This window comes from Mastigoproctus giganteus, chromosome 13, assembly GCF_048544385.1.
Source record: "Mastigoproctus giganteus isolate SK-2022 chromosome 13, ASM4854438v1, whole genome shotgun sequence".
NCBI lineage: Eukaryota > Metazoa > Arthropoda > Arachnida > Uropygi > Thelyphonidae > Mastigoproctus > Mastigoproctus giganteus.
The window spans coordinates 46,580,643-46,598,919 of record NC_143587.1 but is presented as its reverse complement, the minus strand read 5'-3'; the positions used below and the strand labels follow the sequence as shown (position 1 = coordinate 46,598,919).

The 18,277-nt window shown below is 38.7% G+C and overlaps 1 protein-coding gene across 11 annotated transcripts in view; it reads right to left on the bottom strand.

Moving 5' to 3' along the window:
• The window catches only part of trol (terribly reduced optic lobes), a 1,731,230-nt gene that overhangs the window by 1,019,570 nt on the left and 693,383 nt on the right, over positions 1 to 18,277 (bottom strand). For all 11 annotated transcript variants that reach the window (XM_090387691.1, XM_090387694.1, XM_090387699.1 and 8 more), the window contains one exon: positions 13,597 to 13,824. In XM_090387691.1, coding sequence (XP_090243817.1) covers positions 13,597 to 13,824 — 228 coding nt within the window. The remainder of the gene's footprint in view (positions 1 to 13,596; positions 13,825 to 18,277) is intronic.

Here is an 18,277-nt window from a genome sequence, read left to right as displayed (position 1 = left end):
CCTCTGTATAAGGCAATGGTCAGGCCACGCCTTGAGTATTGCGTACAGGTCTGGAAGTCTCATTTTAGTAAGGATGTAGATTTGCTTGAGCGTGTACAGAGAAGGGCAACAAGATTGGTGAGGGGAATAAAGGGATCCTCTTACCAAGAGAGGCTTAAGTTCTGCAAATTGCAGTGGCTGGAGACTAGGCACCTGTGCAGTGATCTGATTGAGGTGTATAAGGCCTTGAATGGGATGAGCACGCTGAATTCTGATGGGATCCGTCCACTTGTTCAGATTATGAACCTAAGGGGGCATAAATTCAAATTAAGAAAAGACAGATGTAGAATAGATGTGCAGAAATTTGCCTATAGCCAGGAGGTGGTTAATTGCTGGAACAAACTTCCATCTGTCGTTGTGGAAGTTGATAGGTTGAATAAATTTAAGGATTAACTGGACAGGCATTTGGAGGGAATGGTGTGATTTTTTTTTTTTTTTGGCTGATGCTGCATAAGCTCATACACTTGCTTTCCTGCATCACATGGCACTACTACTACATTGAATGAGAAACATTGCTGATGTTCGTGACTTGTGAATTGCATTAGGATTTTCATTGGACCAAATGTGACAGTTAAGAAAAAATTAAAAATACCATCATGAGTAAACCCAGCTTTGTCAATGAACAAAATGTTGTTTAAAAATTGGGGGTTCAGGACACATTGTTGTTGCATCTACTAGCAGAAGTTCACTCTGGGAGGGTAGTCTGCATTGCTGAGACCTTGTACACACTGGATATGGTAGGGATACAGTAATTGGCTATGAAAAATTTTCCACACACACACTGCTATGACTCTGAACACTCTTGCAGAGCAACCCTCCTTGTTGAAATTCCTGGATTTTGTTCTATTCTTTCTAAAACCCTTTCCCAACATCAGGTGTTATGCTTCTGGGCCTACCTGCTTGCACTCCATGTGCAAAGCGCCCATGTTCTCTAAGGCATTGATGTACCGTGATGAATGTGTGCCTGTTGGGCTGCCTTTGGTGATGAAATGCTTCTTGGTACAAACCTGCAGCCTCAAGTGCACTGTTGTTGGCTTTACCAAACATGAAGTGCATGTCCACATACTCTTTGTTGCTGTAACCTCTTTCCATGTTGACTATTCTTTGACAAGTACTAGTATGCCTGCTACATCTCAGAGCATTGAGAGAGGGAAAAGGGAGAGAATGATCGTAACATAACCTAAACAAACAAGTCAGTGGTGGATTGCAACTAGAAATGTGCAATATCTCGAAAATTATTCACTTAAGGACCCATGTTTACTAGGCTTTTTTTGCATATTGTAGTCTGTGCGGTTCACCTTTAAACTATTGACCATCACTTATGAAACACCTCTATAAAGCGTTAGTATTAAAAACAGTATGGGGAAACCAGATGGCAAGAGCACTTCTGTTTGTTTGTATATACTACAATTTTTCCAAAATATTTGTAGAGGTTTCTATTCAACGAACTTTGCATTGTATAATTCTGTAATCAGATTTGCTGCTTGAGCTTTTTATCCGTATTATTTTTGTGTCAGAATAGCAAATGGAACTGTTGTTGTTTGTTTGGTTGGTTTTTAGGTGCATTAGCAACTAAGGCCATATTGCTCCGGGATATGCGGTGGTCATTCCTTGACCTTTCCGCATCCTCCGTATTTGGTGGTGACGGCTCGAACCCCAGTCTAATCAAGAAGCGTGTGCTGCGCACTGCTGCTCCTTCCCACCTGGCTACGGAGGCGCCAGCAAATGGAACTGAATAGCTCCAGCTTTTTATCAGTATGATTTTTGTGTCAGAGTAGCAAGCAATATGTTAGGACAAAAACATGAGCAATGATTCCGTTTACTATGACTAAAAATCAATGTAGAACAAACTACACTTAGTTGCTAGTTGATTAAGTGTCACCATCAACCAAGGATTCAACCACAAGTAGAAACAATATCACGTGTCTTTGGCAAGTTACATAAAGCACCTAATCAGAACCAAAAGGATAGTGTGCAAGCATCTCAGTGATAAAATGAGACATATTTAAGAATCTGAGCATGGTTATAGTTGGAACTATACAGACACTGGACGGAAAAAAAAAAAAAAAAAAAAGTCATTTATGGTATTTAGGGCATATAAACAGATTGAACACATGTATCTTCTTACATGTGAATTATTTGCTTACAGCACCAAAATTAGCATATAAAGTTAACTCATTTTCTCTATTTACAGGTATACCAGTTGAGACTGAAGAAGCAAGGACTTCCACTGTGAATGATGGTGACACCTAATCAACCAACTAGCCACTAAGTGTAGTTTGATCTATGTTGATTTTTAGTCAAATAGGGGGCAGAAAATGAGTGGAAAAAAGGAGTGAATAGCATTTAGCAGGTCTAAAGAACATCCTGTTAAAGTAGTAAAATATTTTTTGGTATTTCAGAAAGAATAGTAATCAGAGATTTTAAGGAATTACGTATAAGTAAACTAAAAACTATTTAAAACAAGACAAGAACTGCTGCAAAAAAAAGTTAACCAAGGGTCTCATCAGCCAATTTCTGAAAGAACATTGCAAAGAGAATTGCATGACATGAATATTTAGAATAGGGTCCTAAAAAAAGTCCAGTGTATGGGCTAAGAGGCAAAAAAACTGGACTGTTAATGACTGGAAAACTATAATATGGTCTGACAAATCCAAATTTTGCTTAAAAACTAATGATGCCAGCCAATGAATTCACAGGAGAACTAATGAGGAATTTCATTCAGACAAGAGTTCAAGCTGTCATACAAGCTGCTGGTGGGCCAATGATACTTTGCATATATTTTAACTATTATGAACTGGGCCACCTATTTTAAAAACAAAATCAGGATGAATCAGGCTAGCTAGACAAATATTCTGGATGATATAAGGTTGTGCCCTTTGCTGAACATTTGAGGGACACATGATTTCAATACTCCTGTATTCGTGGATGACAATTGTCTGGTTCACAAGACCTCAACTGTTTTAAACTGGCACAAGGAACGTGAGAGAATAGTAGGTTATTTAAACTAACCAGCCAAGTCACCACATTTAAATCTTATAGAGAACATAGACTATATTGAATAGAAAATGAAAATGAAAGTCAACCTTCCCAAATCTGAATAAATTATGGGCTCAACTGTTTTCAGAATGGCCTATTATTGATATAAACTATTTAAGGGATCTAGCCGAATCCCTATCAATGAGAATTCATAAAGTGATTCAGGCTAAGTAAGGGGGTACATATTAATAATTCACAAATTATACAGTTACTAATTTTATTTTGTCCAGTGTCTGTATGTGCCAGTACAAATATCATAAACTGCTACCTGTGGCAGATTGTTACTGTTAGAGACTGTGCATTATGGCCATGTTGCCCTTGAGCCATAAACAAACAAACTGTGCTTTTTATCAGATGAAATAATCACATGATAGCACAGTACAACAGTAGTGGGCAAAAGAGGTATATAAGAACATAACAATGCACTTCACTGAATCCTACCACAGATATTGGTATATAACAGCAGACAACCTCATCAGGTTCTACTCTTGTCAGCTAAAAACAAATATCTACAATTTTTTTTTTTAATATTTTAATGGCATCTGAGCTTGCCACTCATATCTAAATTTATTTTGTTTGTAGAAGTGTGTTCACAGGTTAATATGCATGTTGTGCAAGCTGAAAATCCCAGACTAACTCAAGGGGAAAGCCCTACTACCACTGAGATTGGTTAACTAAAACCTTGATTGAAAAAATTGAGAAAGTCCTTCAGTCACTAATGACGTTGAACACTCCAGTCTCTAATGAAAAGTCTCTAAATGAGAGGCAGACAGTAATGTATTATGACACCTAAACTGACATGAGTGGATGCAGCCACAGGCACAAATTATTTTAATGACACCAAAATCCGTTGCTCATATCCATATTTGTGTATTTTGTCACGTAATGGATGTTGGCCAATTTAAATGTTGCATGGGTGAAAAAAAAACCTGGAATAACTCATGGGGGTACAATTCTTCCCTCCCCTGCCACCTGAGATGGGCTAACTATGGCCTTGATTGAAGAAGCCTTTAGAAATTCCTTCATTCATCAATAGGAAATGAACCTGGACCTCTCCAAGTAAATAGCAGATGTATCACACTGACTAAGCTCCTAGGAAGGACTGGCAACAAGCACTTAGTATAGATGTGCAGAAATTTGCCTTTAGCCAGCAGGTAGTTGATTGGTGGAACAGACTTCCATCTTTTTTTGTGGAAGCTGATAGCCTAAATAAATTTAAGGCTGAGCTCGACAGGCATTTGGAATGAATGGAGGGGTGAAATGGGAGGATTTTTTTTTTTTGGCTGATGCTGCATAAGCTTGCTTTCTTGCATTGTATGGCTCTACTAATGCTAATCCCTATCACTTTCATTCAGTGCCCAGCACATTCATACAATTCTTTCACACTCATGCAGTCTTTCATTCCACTCACCCTTCTTTCATTCTACATTGCATCCCCATGCAACCAACTTACTAATATTATTCAGTCCAGTAGCATCCCTGGCTGCCTGTGCATCTCCTTCTCCTTCATAACTACTTAGGTATAGGGGCCCACAGTTCCCTACTCAGGGAAGGACAATTCTGGGGGGGGGCCTGTCAGTCCAGGTTTGTCTGATTAGGTTTTCTTTTAAGGTGCTCGATACAGCTACCCAGTCAGATTTATATGTCATCATCTGGGCAAGATGTGAGACATGGGCACCTTGGCTATGGATTATTGGTTGGCTGTTGGGGAGGCTGGATTGCTTGTCTCTGCAGGTTACATCTTATTTTAAATAGCTTTTATGTAAAAGTAGTAAAAGCTTTGTAATTACTTTCCTCTATTATGAAAAGATGTCCTTGTCCCCTTGTAAGGGTGCCAACTTCAGTAATTAACTGCATTCTTGGTATAGCAGAAATTATACATTCATAGAGAATGTGTGTCCAAGTCTTCACTCTTGTTACAGGTAGAGTTTGGGTCATCAGTCAACCCTAAAGAAGTTAATTTTGCCTTTAGGAAGCCATGACCTGTCAATATAAAGGTTGTAACGGGTCCAGAGTTACCAATTTGGTGGCTTTGAACTTTTGAAACCTTTTGGTAAGAGCACTTCCGGTTTCATTGCCATTGCTGATGAAGATTTGTGGCTATTTTCTTTCTCTCAGCTTTGATGTTATTGGCTATGTCAGGGACACTGCCCAGAAATTCTGTGGGTATGCCCTTCCCGAGTCTATAATATAAACCTTAGCATTAGCATTAGTAGAGGCATTTGATGCAAGAAAGCAAGCTTATGCAGCATCAGCCAAAAAAAAAAAAAAAAACACTTCCACTTCACCCCTCTGTTCGTTCGAAATACCTGTCCAGCTGAGCCTTAAACTTATTTAGGCTATCGACTTCCACGACAAGGGATGGAAGTCTGTTCCACCAACCAACCACCCGCTGGCTAAAGGCAAATTTCCACACGTCTATCCTATCTTTCCTCAATTTGAATTTATGCCCTCTCAGGTGATTATTCTGAGCAAGAGGAAGAATCCCATCAGCATTAAGCATGCTCAATACACGTCTATCAGATCACCTCGCTGGTGCCTAGTCTCCAGACACTGTAATTTGTAAAACTTAAGCCTTTCTTCGTAAGTGCACCCCTTTGTTCCATTCACTGATCTTGTGGCCCTTTTCTGTACTCGTTCCAGCAGCTCTACATCCTTCTTCAAATGAGGCCTCCAGACCTGTATACAGTACTCTAGGTGTGCACTGACCATTGACTTATACAAGGGAATAATCACCTCCTTATCCCTGCTAGAAAAATTCCTATATATCATTGACAAAACACCATGAGCTACCCTTGCAGCCCGTCAGCACTACTCAGAGAACTTCATATCTGCCTGCACAACCACCCCCAGGTCCCTTTCATTCTCTACCACTGTCAGTGTTGTACCACAGAGTTGACATGTTGCTCTGGGGTTGCTGTTTCCCCATATGTAGTACTTTACATTTGTCAATGTTAAACTTCATTTGCCACCTCTCGGCCCATCTGCTCAACCTTTCCAGATCCTGTTGCAGCAGCATAGTGTCAGTAGGGTCCTTGACAACGCTGCCAACCTTCGTATCGTCGGCAAACTTGGACATTAAGCTTGATATACCATCATCAACGTCATTTATAAATACAGAAAACAATAATGGACCCAATACTGAACCCTGAGGGACTCCACTAATAACATTAGTCCACGATCAGCAGTGTCCATTGATTACCACTCTGTCTTCTCCCCCTCAACCATCCCTTTATCCATAGCAGCAATTTGCCTCCAATGCCATACTGCTCCAATTTGTGCAGCAGTCTTCCATGTGCAACAGTATCAAAATCCTTTGTAAGACCCAAATGCATAATATAAAAGTTATTCCCTGCATCCAGTTCTTTTGTGACTGCATCATAGTATCCAATCAAATTGGTCAGGCAAGACTTACCCTTAACAAAACCATGCTGTGTCCGAGCTATAACTGAAGTCTTGTCTAAATGATCCTGCAGTGCTTCTTTAACCAGTGCCTCCATTAATTTTTAGGGAACAGAAGTTAAACTCACAGGTCTATAATTACTTGTGTCAGCCTTTGATCCTCCTTTGTGAATTGGGGTCACATTTGCACATCTCCAGTCCATGGGTACCTCCCCTGAGTCCAAGGAAGCTCTCATAATTATGGCTAAGGGTTTGCTTACTTCCTTTGCTGCCTCCTTTAATATAACTGGATAGATCCCATCTACCCCAGGTGCCTTTCTTGTGTTTATCTTCAACAATTTCTCCTCCACTTTACTCTCAGTTATTACAAGATTCTCCAGCTTACTGCCAGAGTTGAATACACCTCTGGCATTCCCCTCGCTGAATAACTCCTCATGTGTGAATGAGGATGCAAAATATTCGTTTAATTTGTTAGCTACCCGAGCAGGATCATCAACAGTTGACCCATCGATATCAAGTGGACCAATTTGATTCATCCCCTTCCTTCTAGAGTTTACATAAGTAAAGAACTCTTTGCTGTTTTTCTTTGCATCCCTTGCCAAAGATTTCACGTAATCTGCCTTCGCCTGCCTAACCTCCTTTGTAACTTGGTTACAGATCAAGTTGTATCTATCATAGGCTTCTGTGTCATGTGTTAATTTGTATGTATGCCATGCATTTTTCTTCTCTGCCACATGTCTCATTAGTTCATCTGACATCCATTTAGGCCTAAACCTTGAACAATATTTCTTAGTTGGTATGTAAAACCTAGTAGCTTCCAAAATAAGTTCTTTGAATGCATCCCATTTTGAATTTGCTGTTGGTAACATCATCAGTTGGTCCCACTGTATAGAATTTGAATACTGTCTCGGTCCATCGTAGTCGCCTTTACGAAAGGCGACTTCCCTTTACCCCTAATGGTAGTGTTTTTTTTTTTTTTTTAGGAGCATTAGCAACTAAGGCCATATTGCTCCGGGATATGCGGTGGTCATTCCCTGAACTTTCAGCATCCTCCGTTTTTGGTGGTGACGGGCTCAAACCCCAGTCTAATCAAGAAGCTTGTGCTATGCACTGCTGCTCCTTTTCACCTGGCTATGGAGGCGCCTTAATGGTAGTTACCTCTTTGAGTAAATCCCACTTCAGCACACTGTGATCACTGTCACCTAGTGGTTCATTTATCTGCAGATTTTTAATAGTAGTAGTAGCAGTGGCACATGATGCAAGAAAGCAAGTGTAGGAGCTTATGCTGCATCAGCCAAAAAAAAAAATAAAAATAATTAAAAAAAAAAAAAAATCACACCATTTCCTCCAAATGCCTGTCCAGTTCCTCCTTAAATTTATTTAACCTATCAACTTCTACAACGACAGATGGAAGTTTGTTCCAGCAATTAACCACCCGCTGGCTAAAGGCAAATTTCCGCACATCTATTCTACATCTGTCCTTTCTTAATTTGAACTTATGTCCCTGTAGGTTGGTAATCTGAACAAGTGGAAGGATCCCATCAGAATTCAGCGTGCTCAACAAATTCAAGGCCTTATAGACCTCAATCAGATCACCGTGCAGGTGCCTAGTCTCCAGCCACTGCAATTTGCAGAACTTAAGCCTCTCTTGGTAAGAGAATCCCTTCATTCCCCTCACCAATCGTGTTGCTCTTCTCTGTACACGCTCAAGCAAATCTACATCCTCATGCTCATGCAAATGAGGCCTCCAGACCTGTACGCAGTACTCAAGGCGTGGCCTGACCATTGCCTTATACAGAGGGACAATCACCTCCTTTTCCCTGCTAGCAAAATTCCTATATATCATTGACAAAACCCCATGACCCGCCCTAGCAGCCTGTCTGCACTGCTCAGAAAACTTCATATCTGACTGCACAATTACTCCCAGGTCTTTTTCATTTTCTACCACCTTAAGTGTAGTACCACACAGTTGGTACGTTTCTCTGGGGTTACTTCTACCCATATGCAGTACTTTGCATTTGTCAAGGTTGAACTTCAGTTGCCACTTCTTAGCCCATCTGCCCAAATTATCTAGATCCTGTTGCAGTAGCACACTGCCATTACTGTCATTAACAACCCTGCCAACCTTTGTGTCATCTGCAAACTTCGACATTAAGCCTGATATACCTTCATCAATATCATTGATAAATACACAAAACAACAGTGGACCCAACACCGAACCCTGTGGGACTCCACTAATAACATTAGTCCACGAAGAGCAGCACCCATTGATTACCACCCTCTGTCTTCTCCCACTTAACCATCCTTTTATCCATTGTAGCAACTTACCCTTAATACCATTCTGCTCCAATTTGTACAGTAGTCTTCCATGCGCAACAGTGTCAAAAGCCTTCCTGAAATGAAGAATCATTACTGATAATCAAATCAAGAGTATTACTCCCTCTAGTTGCCTCCCGAACATGTTGATGTAAACAATCATCCAATAAATCCGCAAAAGCCTTGCTAGTGTGTGAGTGACCAGCCCCCAAATTCCAGTCAATATCTGGGAAATTAAAATCCCCCATTATAAGACTCTCTGATTTACTGGCCCACTATTTCCCTGCACAGTTTCTTATTATACTCATAGTCATTAGGCCTATAGCACACTCCTACTCTCAACTTTGATCTCCCAATGCTTATGTCACACCAAACTGACTCGACACTGCACTGTCCAGCGATGTCAAATGGCTTCGCTTCCTTGGATTTTATGTGTTTCTTAACTAATAGCATAACCCCCTCCTCCCTTCCTATCCTGTCTATCCTTTCTGTAGACATTGTACTCCCCAAATTCCAGTTCTGCATTCCTTATATCTGTGTGACACCACGTCTCTGAAATCTCAACAATATCTGCCTTTGATGTTTTGAGCAATACCTCAAATTCATTTACTAAACTCCTAGCATTGGTGTACACGCAAGTATACATGCACCTGTTTCTATTCTTAGCTACCCTTACACAACCCATGTGTTTACTTGTACCACAATGACTCCCAGCAGTCTCTGAAATATCCTGCATCTTGTTTTTCAGGCTTCTGCTCATTCCAATAGAAGCAGCTTTTTTTTAACTATTTCCAAATAAAGTGAGAAAGTGCCTGCCAACACCTTCAGTGCCAGTGTGCTCACAGTGCAACATGCCCTGGTGACAGTGAGACGTATTGTTCCCTGAACTAGTCTCTAATTTGTTCCTGTTTCTGACTATGGATGCTCAGGTAAACCACACACCAGCTCCATAGGTGATGACAAGCAAGAACACTGCTCGGTATATGATTGCAAGGGTCTTTCTTTTGAGCTCTCAGTCAGTCCTACTGATCCTGGCAACCATGCCTGCATAGTTTCTCACTTTTTTTTTGCTAAGTATTTCAAATGGTGATAAAAAGTTAATTTTGAGGCAAAAAATGACCCATAGGTATTTTATTTCTGATACCATTTTTATGATTATTCTATTAATTTTAATTTCGGGGGGGGGGGGGGGTCTTCTTTAGTTCCTTTCAGAAGTATAGATTTAGTTTTTTTCCAGTGATATCCTGAGAATGTGCATTTGTGCCTACTCCTGCAGTTGTATGAGGGTGACATTTGATCTTTGCTCTACAACCACTCTTGTATTTAAAATCATCTGCAAAGTCTAGGCTTTGTACTGGGCCCATATCCAAGACAAGAAATTTATTTTGAAAATTATCCAGAAGAAATGGTCAAGGATTGAGCCCTGCAGGCAACCTTTGTTCAAGGGTAGTAGTAGTAATAGAGGCATGTGATGCAAGAAAGCAAGTGTATAAGATTATGTAGCATCAGCGTAATAAAAAATAAATAAATAAAAAAAAATAAATAAAAACAATTTCACACATCCATTCCTTCTAAAAGTTTGTCCAATTCCTCCTTGAATTTATTTAAGCTATCAACTTCCACAATAACAGATGGAAGTTTGTTCAAGCAATTAATGACCCACTGGCTAAAGGAAAATTTCTGCATATCTATTCTACAACTGCCTTTCCTCAATTTGAATTTATGCCCAGTCAGGTTCGTAATTTGAACAAGCGGAAGAATCCCATCAGAATTCAGCGTGCTCAACCCATTCAAGGCCTTTTACACCTGTCAGATCACCTCGCAGGTGCCTAGTCTCCATCTGCTGCAATTTGCAGAACTTAAGCCTTTCTTGGTAAAAGGACCAATTTGTTATCCTCCCCAATCTTGTTGCCTTTCTCTGTACAGGCTCAAAGGTGTGTCAACTCCTGGATCATTGTACAAACTGAGACATTTGTCTGGCAACAAGCACAGTAGGAATAAGAATTCCAACACTGAGCATTTCAGGAGTATAAAAAGGTTTCCTGATCCTATTAATCCCAGTTCCAGTTGTTCTATGCTGACAGCAGGATATCTATGACTACAGCAGCATGAATAAATGCCAGGTATCAATAATGCAGGCATCATGTAAATGTAGTAGTATTGGGAAATGTGTCATGGTACTCATTAGGAATCCTTATATACCAACAGATCAACAGCTGAATACCACAACATACTTGAATACATTTGCCAAACAGGTACAGTCAGTCCTCGTATAGCAGAATATTTGTGTTCCTAGAAACCCTTGTGCAATGCAAAATCGTAATTGCATTTGCGATTATACCGATAGCTGGAATTGTGTTGGTTTTTACGTTATTATGGTGAAATGTGTTTCCCCTTCACTGATATAAAAAAACATAAATACATTTTCAGAATCTTCTCTTCATTCCTATTGTGTTGCGTTTGGTTGGGGTGATTCTGCGTTCGACTACCATTTCTTGTAAACACAAAGGCGAATCGTGCATAAGCGAATTCGGTTCGTGTTATATAAGATATCGTTCCCCTATTTATAAATCGTGTATGATCGAATTCGTGTAGTGTAAACACGTGTTATACGAGGACTGACTGTACATCACTTCATCTTCAAAGTTTACCTATCTAGTAATGGTTCCTTCATTGATTACCACTCTAGTAATCAATGGACACTGCTCTTTGGAGGCAAATTGCTTCATAGCAGCAGTTTGCCTCCAATGCCACACTGCTCCAATTTGTGCAGCAGTCTTCCATATGTAACAGTATCAAAAGCCTTTCTAAGATCCAAATATATGAAAAAGTTATTCCCTGCATCCAGTTCCTTTGTGACCACATCATAGTATCCAATCAAATTGGTCAGACAAGACTTCCCCTTAACAAACCCATGCTATGTCCGAGCTATAACTGAAGTCTTGTCTAAATGATCCTGCAGTGCTTCTTTAACCAGTGCCTCCATTAATTTCCCTGGAACAGAAGTTAAACTAACAGGTCTATAATTACTTGTGTCACCCTTTGATCCTCCTTGGTGAATTGAGGTCACATTTACACATCTCCAGTCTATGAGTACCTCCCCTGAGTCCAAAGAAGCTCTCATAATTATGGTAAGGGTTTGCTTACTTCCTTTGCGGACAGATCGCATCCACCCCAGGTGCCTTTCTTGTGTTTATCTTCAACAATTTCTCCTCCACTTTCCTCTCAGTTATAACAAAATCATCTAGCTCACTGCCAGAGTTTAGTTCACCTCTGTCATTCCACTCCTTTAATAATTGCTCATGTGTGAATGTAGATGCAAAATATTCATTTAGTTTGTTAGCCACCTGAGCAGGATCATCAACCGTTGAACCATCGATATCCAGTGGACCAATCTGATTCATCCCCTTACTTCTAGGGTTTACATAGGTAAAGAATTCTTTGCTGTTTTTCCTTGCATCCTTTGCCAAAGATTTCTCATAATCTCACCTCCTTTGTGACTTGGTTACAGACCAGCTTATATCTATCGTAGGCTTCCATGTCACCCATTAATTTACATGCATCCCATGCATTTTTCTTCTCTGCCACATGTCTCATTAGTTCATCTGACATCCATTTAAGCCTAAACCTTGAACAATATTTCTTAGTTGGTATGTAAAGCCTAGTAGCTTCCAAGATTAATTCTTTGAATGCTTATCATTTTGAATTTGTGTTGGTAACATCAGATGGTCCCACTGTATAGAATTTAAATACTGCCTCAGACCCCCATAGTCGCCTTTACGGAAGCAAAAACCCTTCCCTTTACTCTTGATGGCAGTTACCTCTGAGTAAATCCCACTTCAGCACACTGTGACTGCTGCCACCTAGTGGTTCCTTTATCTGCAGATTCTTAATGCATGAAGAATCACTACTGATAATCAGATCAAGAGTATTACTCCCTCTAGTTGCCTTCCGAATATGCTGATGTAGAAAGCAATCATCCAATAAATCCACAAAAGCCTTGCTAGTGTGTGAGTGACCAGCCCCCAAATTCCAGTCAATATCTGGGAAATTAAAATTCCCCATTATAAGACTCTCTGATTTACTGGCCAACTCTAGTTCCCTGTACAGTTTTTTATTATACTCATCAGAATCATTAGGCCTATATCACACTCCTACTCTCAATTTTGATTTCCCAGTGCTTATGTCACACCAAACTGACTAGACACTGCACTGTCCAGCGATGTCAACTGGCTGTACCTCCTTTAATTTTGTGTTTCTTAACTAATAGCATAAACCCTCCTCCCTTCCTTTACACATTGTGCTCCTCAAATTCCAGTTCTGCATTCCTTATATCTGTATGACACCACGTCTCTGATATCCCAACAATATCTGCCTTTGATGTTTTGAGCAATACCTTAAATTCGTTTACCAAACTCCTAGCATTGGTGTACATGCAAGTATACATGCACCTCTTCCTATTCTTAGCTACCCTAACACAACCCATGTGTTTACTTGTACCAGAATGACTCCCAGCAGTGTCTGAAATTCCCTGCATTTTTTTTTTTTTTCAGGCTGCTGCTCATTCCAATAGAAGCAGTGCAAGATCACTTTCACCTCTGCCAGTAGAAGTGAAAGTGATAATAATACTTTCATGCTTCATATTTCCACTCAAGATAAATCAAAATCATTATCACTTATAGCCCTCACTATTTAGTGAGGACCGTAAATAAAGTAAATACAAATATTATTATTAATAGAAAATCTAAACTATTTAATAAAAACTTGATAAATATGGTAAAATTACAAATGCATATTTACATGGTTGAACAGTAAGGAATGCTGCTTTCTGTGCACCAGAAATTCCAGATGGAACACTAGCAGCAGCACAGATGTACACACCACTGTGTTCTGGTTGTATGTTCGGCATGGTAAGTCTACCCCGTAGATCTGAGCTACCTGGAGGAAGAGCACGGCTGTCTGCACGACTCCATTTTACTTGGGATCGACGTGTTCCCTCATCTCTACACCTAAATACTACCTCTCGTCCTTAAAAGAATAATTTTTCTTTTGAAACATATTTCATAAATCACTAAATTTATAAACTATATATATATGCAGACAATAATATAAACTGGAATGGACATTAAGTAGAACATACAACATTTAAACGTTTTATATTATCAATCCAAGTGAACTGATCTCACTACTAATAGAAATTTAAATATATGAGGTGCTACTCAAATGCTACCGAAATTTGAATGTTGCATGGGAACTATGTCTAGTGTACAGACTTGTGGTGCTAGGTAACACTGCATGCATCCTTTGTGAATCAGTGCCATATGGCGTCGGACTGGACAGAGTCATTGAATATTTATGTGCAGTTTTTTAGCGATGTGTTTCGTATAGTTTGTGATTGTTACGATGGCTGATGTGCGAGAGCAATGTGCTTGTATCAAGTTTTGTTTCCCTCTTAATGATACAGCAGCAGAAACCCATAAGAAGTTGAAACAAGCCTTTGGTGACAATGCTTTAGGCCAGACACAGACCTACTATTGGTTTAACTGTTTTAAAAATGGTCGCATGTTGGGCGATGACGACAATTTCTCTGGGTGTCCATCATCGAGCACCACCTCAGAAAATGCCGCAAAAGTTCAGTCGGCGATCCGTGAAGGTGGACCATCCACGACATTTGTGCCATTGTAGGACTATCATACGGCATGTGTCAGTGGATTTTGTCAGACAAGTTAAACACGAGGATTGCAGCCAAGTTCATGCCACGGTTACTCAGTGAAGACCAAAACTAAAAGCAGCATAGCATGGAAGTTAGCAGAGATCTTCAAGGACAGGCCAGGAGTGATCAAAACTTTCTTTCTATGGTAGTCACTGGTGACAAGAGTTGGGTATATGGGCATGACCCAGAAACCAAGCAACAATCTTCCCAGTAGAACAGTCCGTCTTTGCCCCGACTGAAGAAAGCCTGACAAGGGAGGAGCAATGTGAAGTCCATGCTGATCTGATTTTTGGACATTGATGGGATTATCCATAAGGAATTCATCCCTTTTGGCCAGATCATCAATGCAAAGTTCAATTGTGACGTCCTGAGGTGGTTAAGTGAAGCAGTCAGGAGGAAATGTCCAGAGAAGTGGTGCACAAAGAACTGAGGTCCATCATGACAATGCACCGGCTCACACATCTCTCGCTGTGGCACAGTTTTTGGCATCCAACATGACAATTGTCCCCACCCCCCTTATTCACCAGACTTAGACCCCTCAACTTGTTCCTCTTCCCACGAATGAAAATCAAGCTGAATAGTCGAAGATTTGACAGCATAGAGGATATCCAAACTGAATCGCTGGTGGTGGTGCTGAATACTATGACAGACTTTCAGGATGCATTCAAATCAATGGAGAAGAGCTGGGATCAGTGTTTACACTCTCAAGGGGAATGCTTCGAAAGTGACAGCAGCAAATAAGACCCAGGGTGAGTCTAATTTATTTTAGAAATAGATTTCAGGAACTTTTGGGTAGCAAACTGTATTCCAAGGTATTTCTAAAAGCCACGAAAATTACTTTTATGCTATGTAGTTTGAGAAGTTAAGCAGCATATCTGCAGTACAAATAAAACTGAAGTCAAAACCTGTGTATGCACAGGACTATATTTGTCGCTCATAAAATGGGTGTACTTTATATAAAGCCCTTGAAATTTATATTATTAATCTAAATTTTAGAAATACAATAAATTGTTTTTAACCTTTTCTGCTAAAACAATTTTTCTAATCCTCTTATACTCTTTGGCTGCCTGTCAAGTAAATTAAAAAGAACATAGAAATATTAAAAAATATTGGCCTATTTGTCAGAGTGGTATACAACAGAATCACTTTAATACAAAGTTCTTGTTTATAAGAAGCACATATCATTCCCATCTGAAAGACAAGCTTTTCTATGTTAACATATTCATTTATCACAAAATTCAGTTAATATATATATTAAAGTACATTTTTACTGTATAAGAAAAGTTATTTTGCGTGATTAATAGAAAGCTTGGCACCGATGTCCTATTATTGCTGCACCACCAGAATATATAACAAAGAACTGGTTATACACTTCCAAAAGATAGCACTGACTTGTTAGAATTTGTTTTTATGGGGGGGAGACAGTTTTGTGGTAACTACAAGCTAAATACACTCTGAAAAACATCAAGGTCAGTTGCAATTGCCATGCCAGATTCAAAGAATCTTTTGTCATAAACTATATATTGTGCCACTTTTAAAAAATGAGCTGTATCATTTTGGAGCTTGTAATAGTAAGAGGATGTGATGCAAGAAAGCAAACATATGAGCTTATGTAGCATCAGCCAAAAAAAAAATTAACACAACCATTCCGTCAAAAATTTTGTCCAGTTCCTCCTTGAATTTATTTAAGCTATCAACTACCATGACAAATGGAAGTTTATTCCAGCAATTAACCACCTGCTGGCTAAATTTCTGCACATCTATTCTACAACTGTCTTTCCTCAATTTGAATTTATGCCCCCTTCGGTTCGTAATCTGAGAAAGAGGAAGAATCCAGCGTGCTCAACCCATTCAAGGCCTTATACACCTAATCAGATCACCTTGCAGGTACCTAGTCTCAGGGCCACTGCAAATGGGTAGGTGAGGTAAGCATCGCTTATGGGCAGCAGTTCAGGAGGGTGCCAAAATTTTTTTGACACATACAAGTCGGACCTGTTTAACGAACTTCTTAATAGAGAAATTTTCTATTTAGTGATTTTTTTATTTTTATTTCTCCTTAGTAATTATATTTAATAAATATTGACTCATATATATCATTATTAACTGATCCAGGTAATTGGCCAGAAAATCTGACAATGAAACAATGCAACTATATTTTCAAAATTATCCTACTCAAATTAAAAATAAGAGAATATCCTCCAATTAAATTCAAAGAAAATTTTCAGATGTTTATTATATGAAAATTCTAAAAAAAAATGGAGAAAAGGTCAAAGGTTACTTTATTCTTTACTGCAAAATTCTGTATTTTGCTTTTGTTGCAAGATATTTGGTGATTGTAAAAACCAACTAAGTAATCAATTTAGATTCAGTAATTGGAGAAATTTATCTGCTATTTTAGGTAAGCATGAAACAAGTGCAGTATATATTAAAATATATAAAAAATAGTGAGATCTGGCACAGTCATTAATGACAAACATTACAATCGATGCTAGAGAACAGTGATTATATGATATAGAAAAAAAGGTATTGGTATATGAAAGAATAATATATATGATACTATTTTTAGCAAGGCAGTGTATAGTGTTTGGGGGATCATCAAAAGATTTGTATGAAAATAACAATGGTAACTTTTTAAAACTTACTGAAAACAATTGCTAATGATTCAGTTATAGCAGAACATATTCACCATATTCAGAAATTTGAATCAAAAAATATTGGCATTATTTGGGTGATCAAATACAAAATGAAATTATTTAAATAATTTCACTAAATATTATAGATAAAACACAGAAATGACTATATATTTTGCTATGATTTTGGATACAACGTCCGATGTAAATCATGTTCAACAGATGATTGTGATACTTAGATTTGTATTTAGAGACATAAGCACTATGAAAGTTGAAATAAGCAAACATCTCTCTCTCTCTCTCTCTCTCTCTCTCTCTCTCTCTCTCGGTAATTCATAAAATTTTTTTTGGCTGGTGCAGCATAAGCCTCAGGCTTCCTTGAACCACATGGCTAATAATAATAATAATAATTTGTGGATTTTGTCCTGCACGTGATTCTACCAGGAATTGTTTGAATATATATCAAATATATTTAATGAGTAAATCTAAATATTCAGAATTTACATGGCAGGGCCTCTAACGTACACAGAAAACACAAAGGTTTACAAAAAAAAAAAAAAAAAAAATACTTGAAGTTAATCCTAGACATGGTTCTGAAACTACTGAGATCTACGGACCCTTTCAAAATCCAGAAAAGTTTAAGGACCCCTTCAAAAATAAAAAATTTGCTAACCCCTATATATAACATATGCATATATATATGGTCAACTATCGTTTTGTGTACCCCCTGGAACTGGACTGGTCTACGACCCCCCAGGGGTCTACGAATCCCCGTTTGGGAAACTCAGTCCTAGAGCATTTTTTATTCCATGTGCCGCTCATACTCTAAATCTTGTTGTAAACGATGCCACCGAGACTTCATTTGAAATACAGTAGCTGATTTTTTTTGGAATTGTCTCATCATCAAACCAATGTACTTCAAAAATATATAATTAATTTAACACTTAAATCTTTGTCCAACACCCAATGGGGAAAGTGGAATAGGGGCCAAAATGGATGGAAAACAAAACAGAAGAAAATTACGATGCTTTACTTAAAATCACTGAAGACGAAAATAGATATCAATACAAGGAATCGTTCTAAATCAATAGCCTTAAAAATAACATATTATGTTTCTTTATTCAATTATAATTTAGCA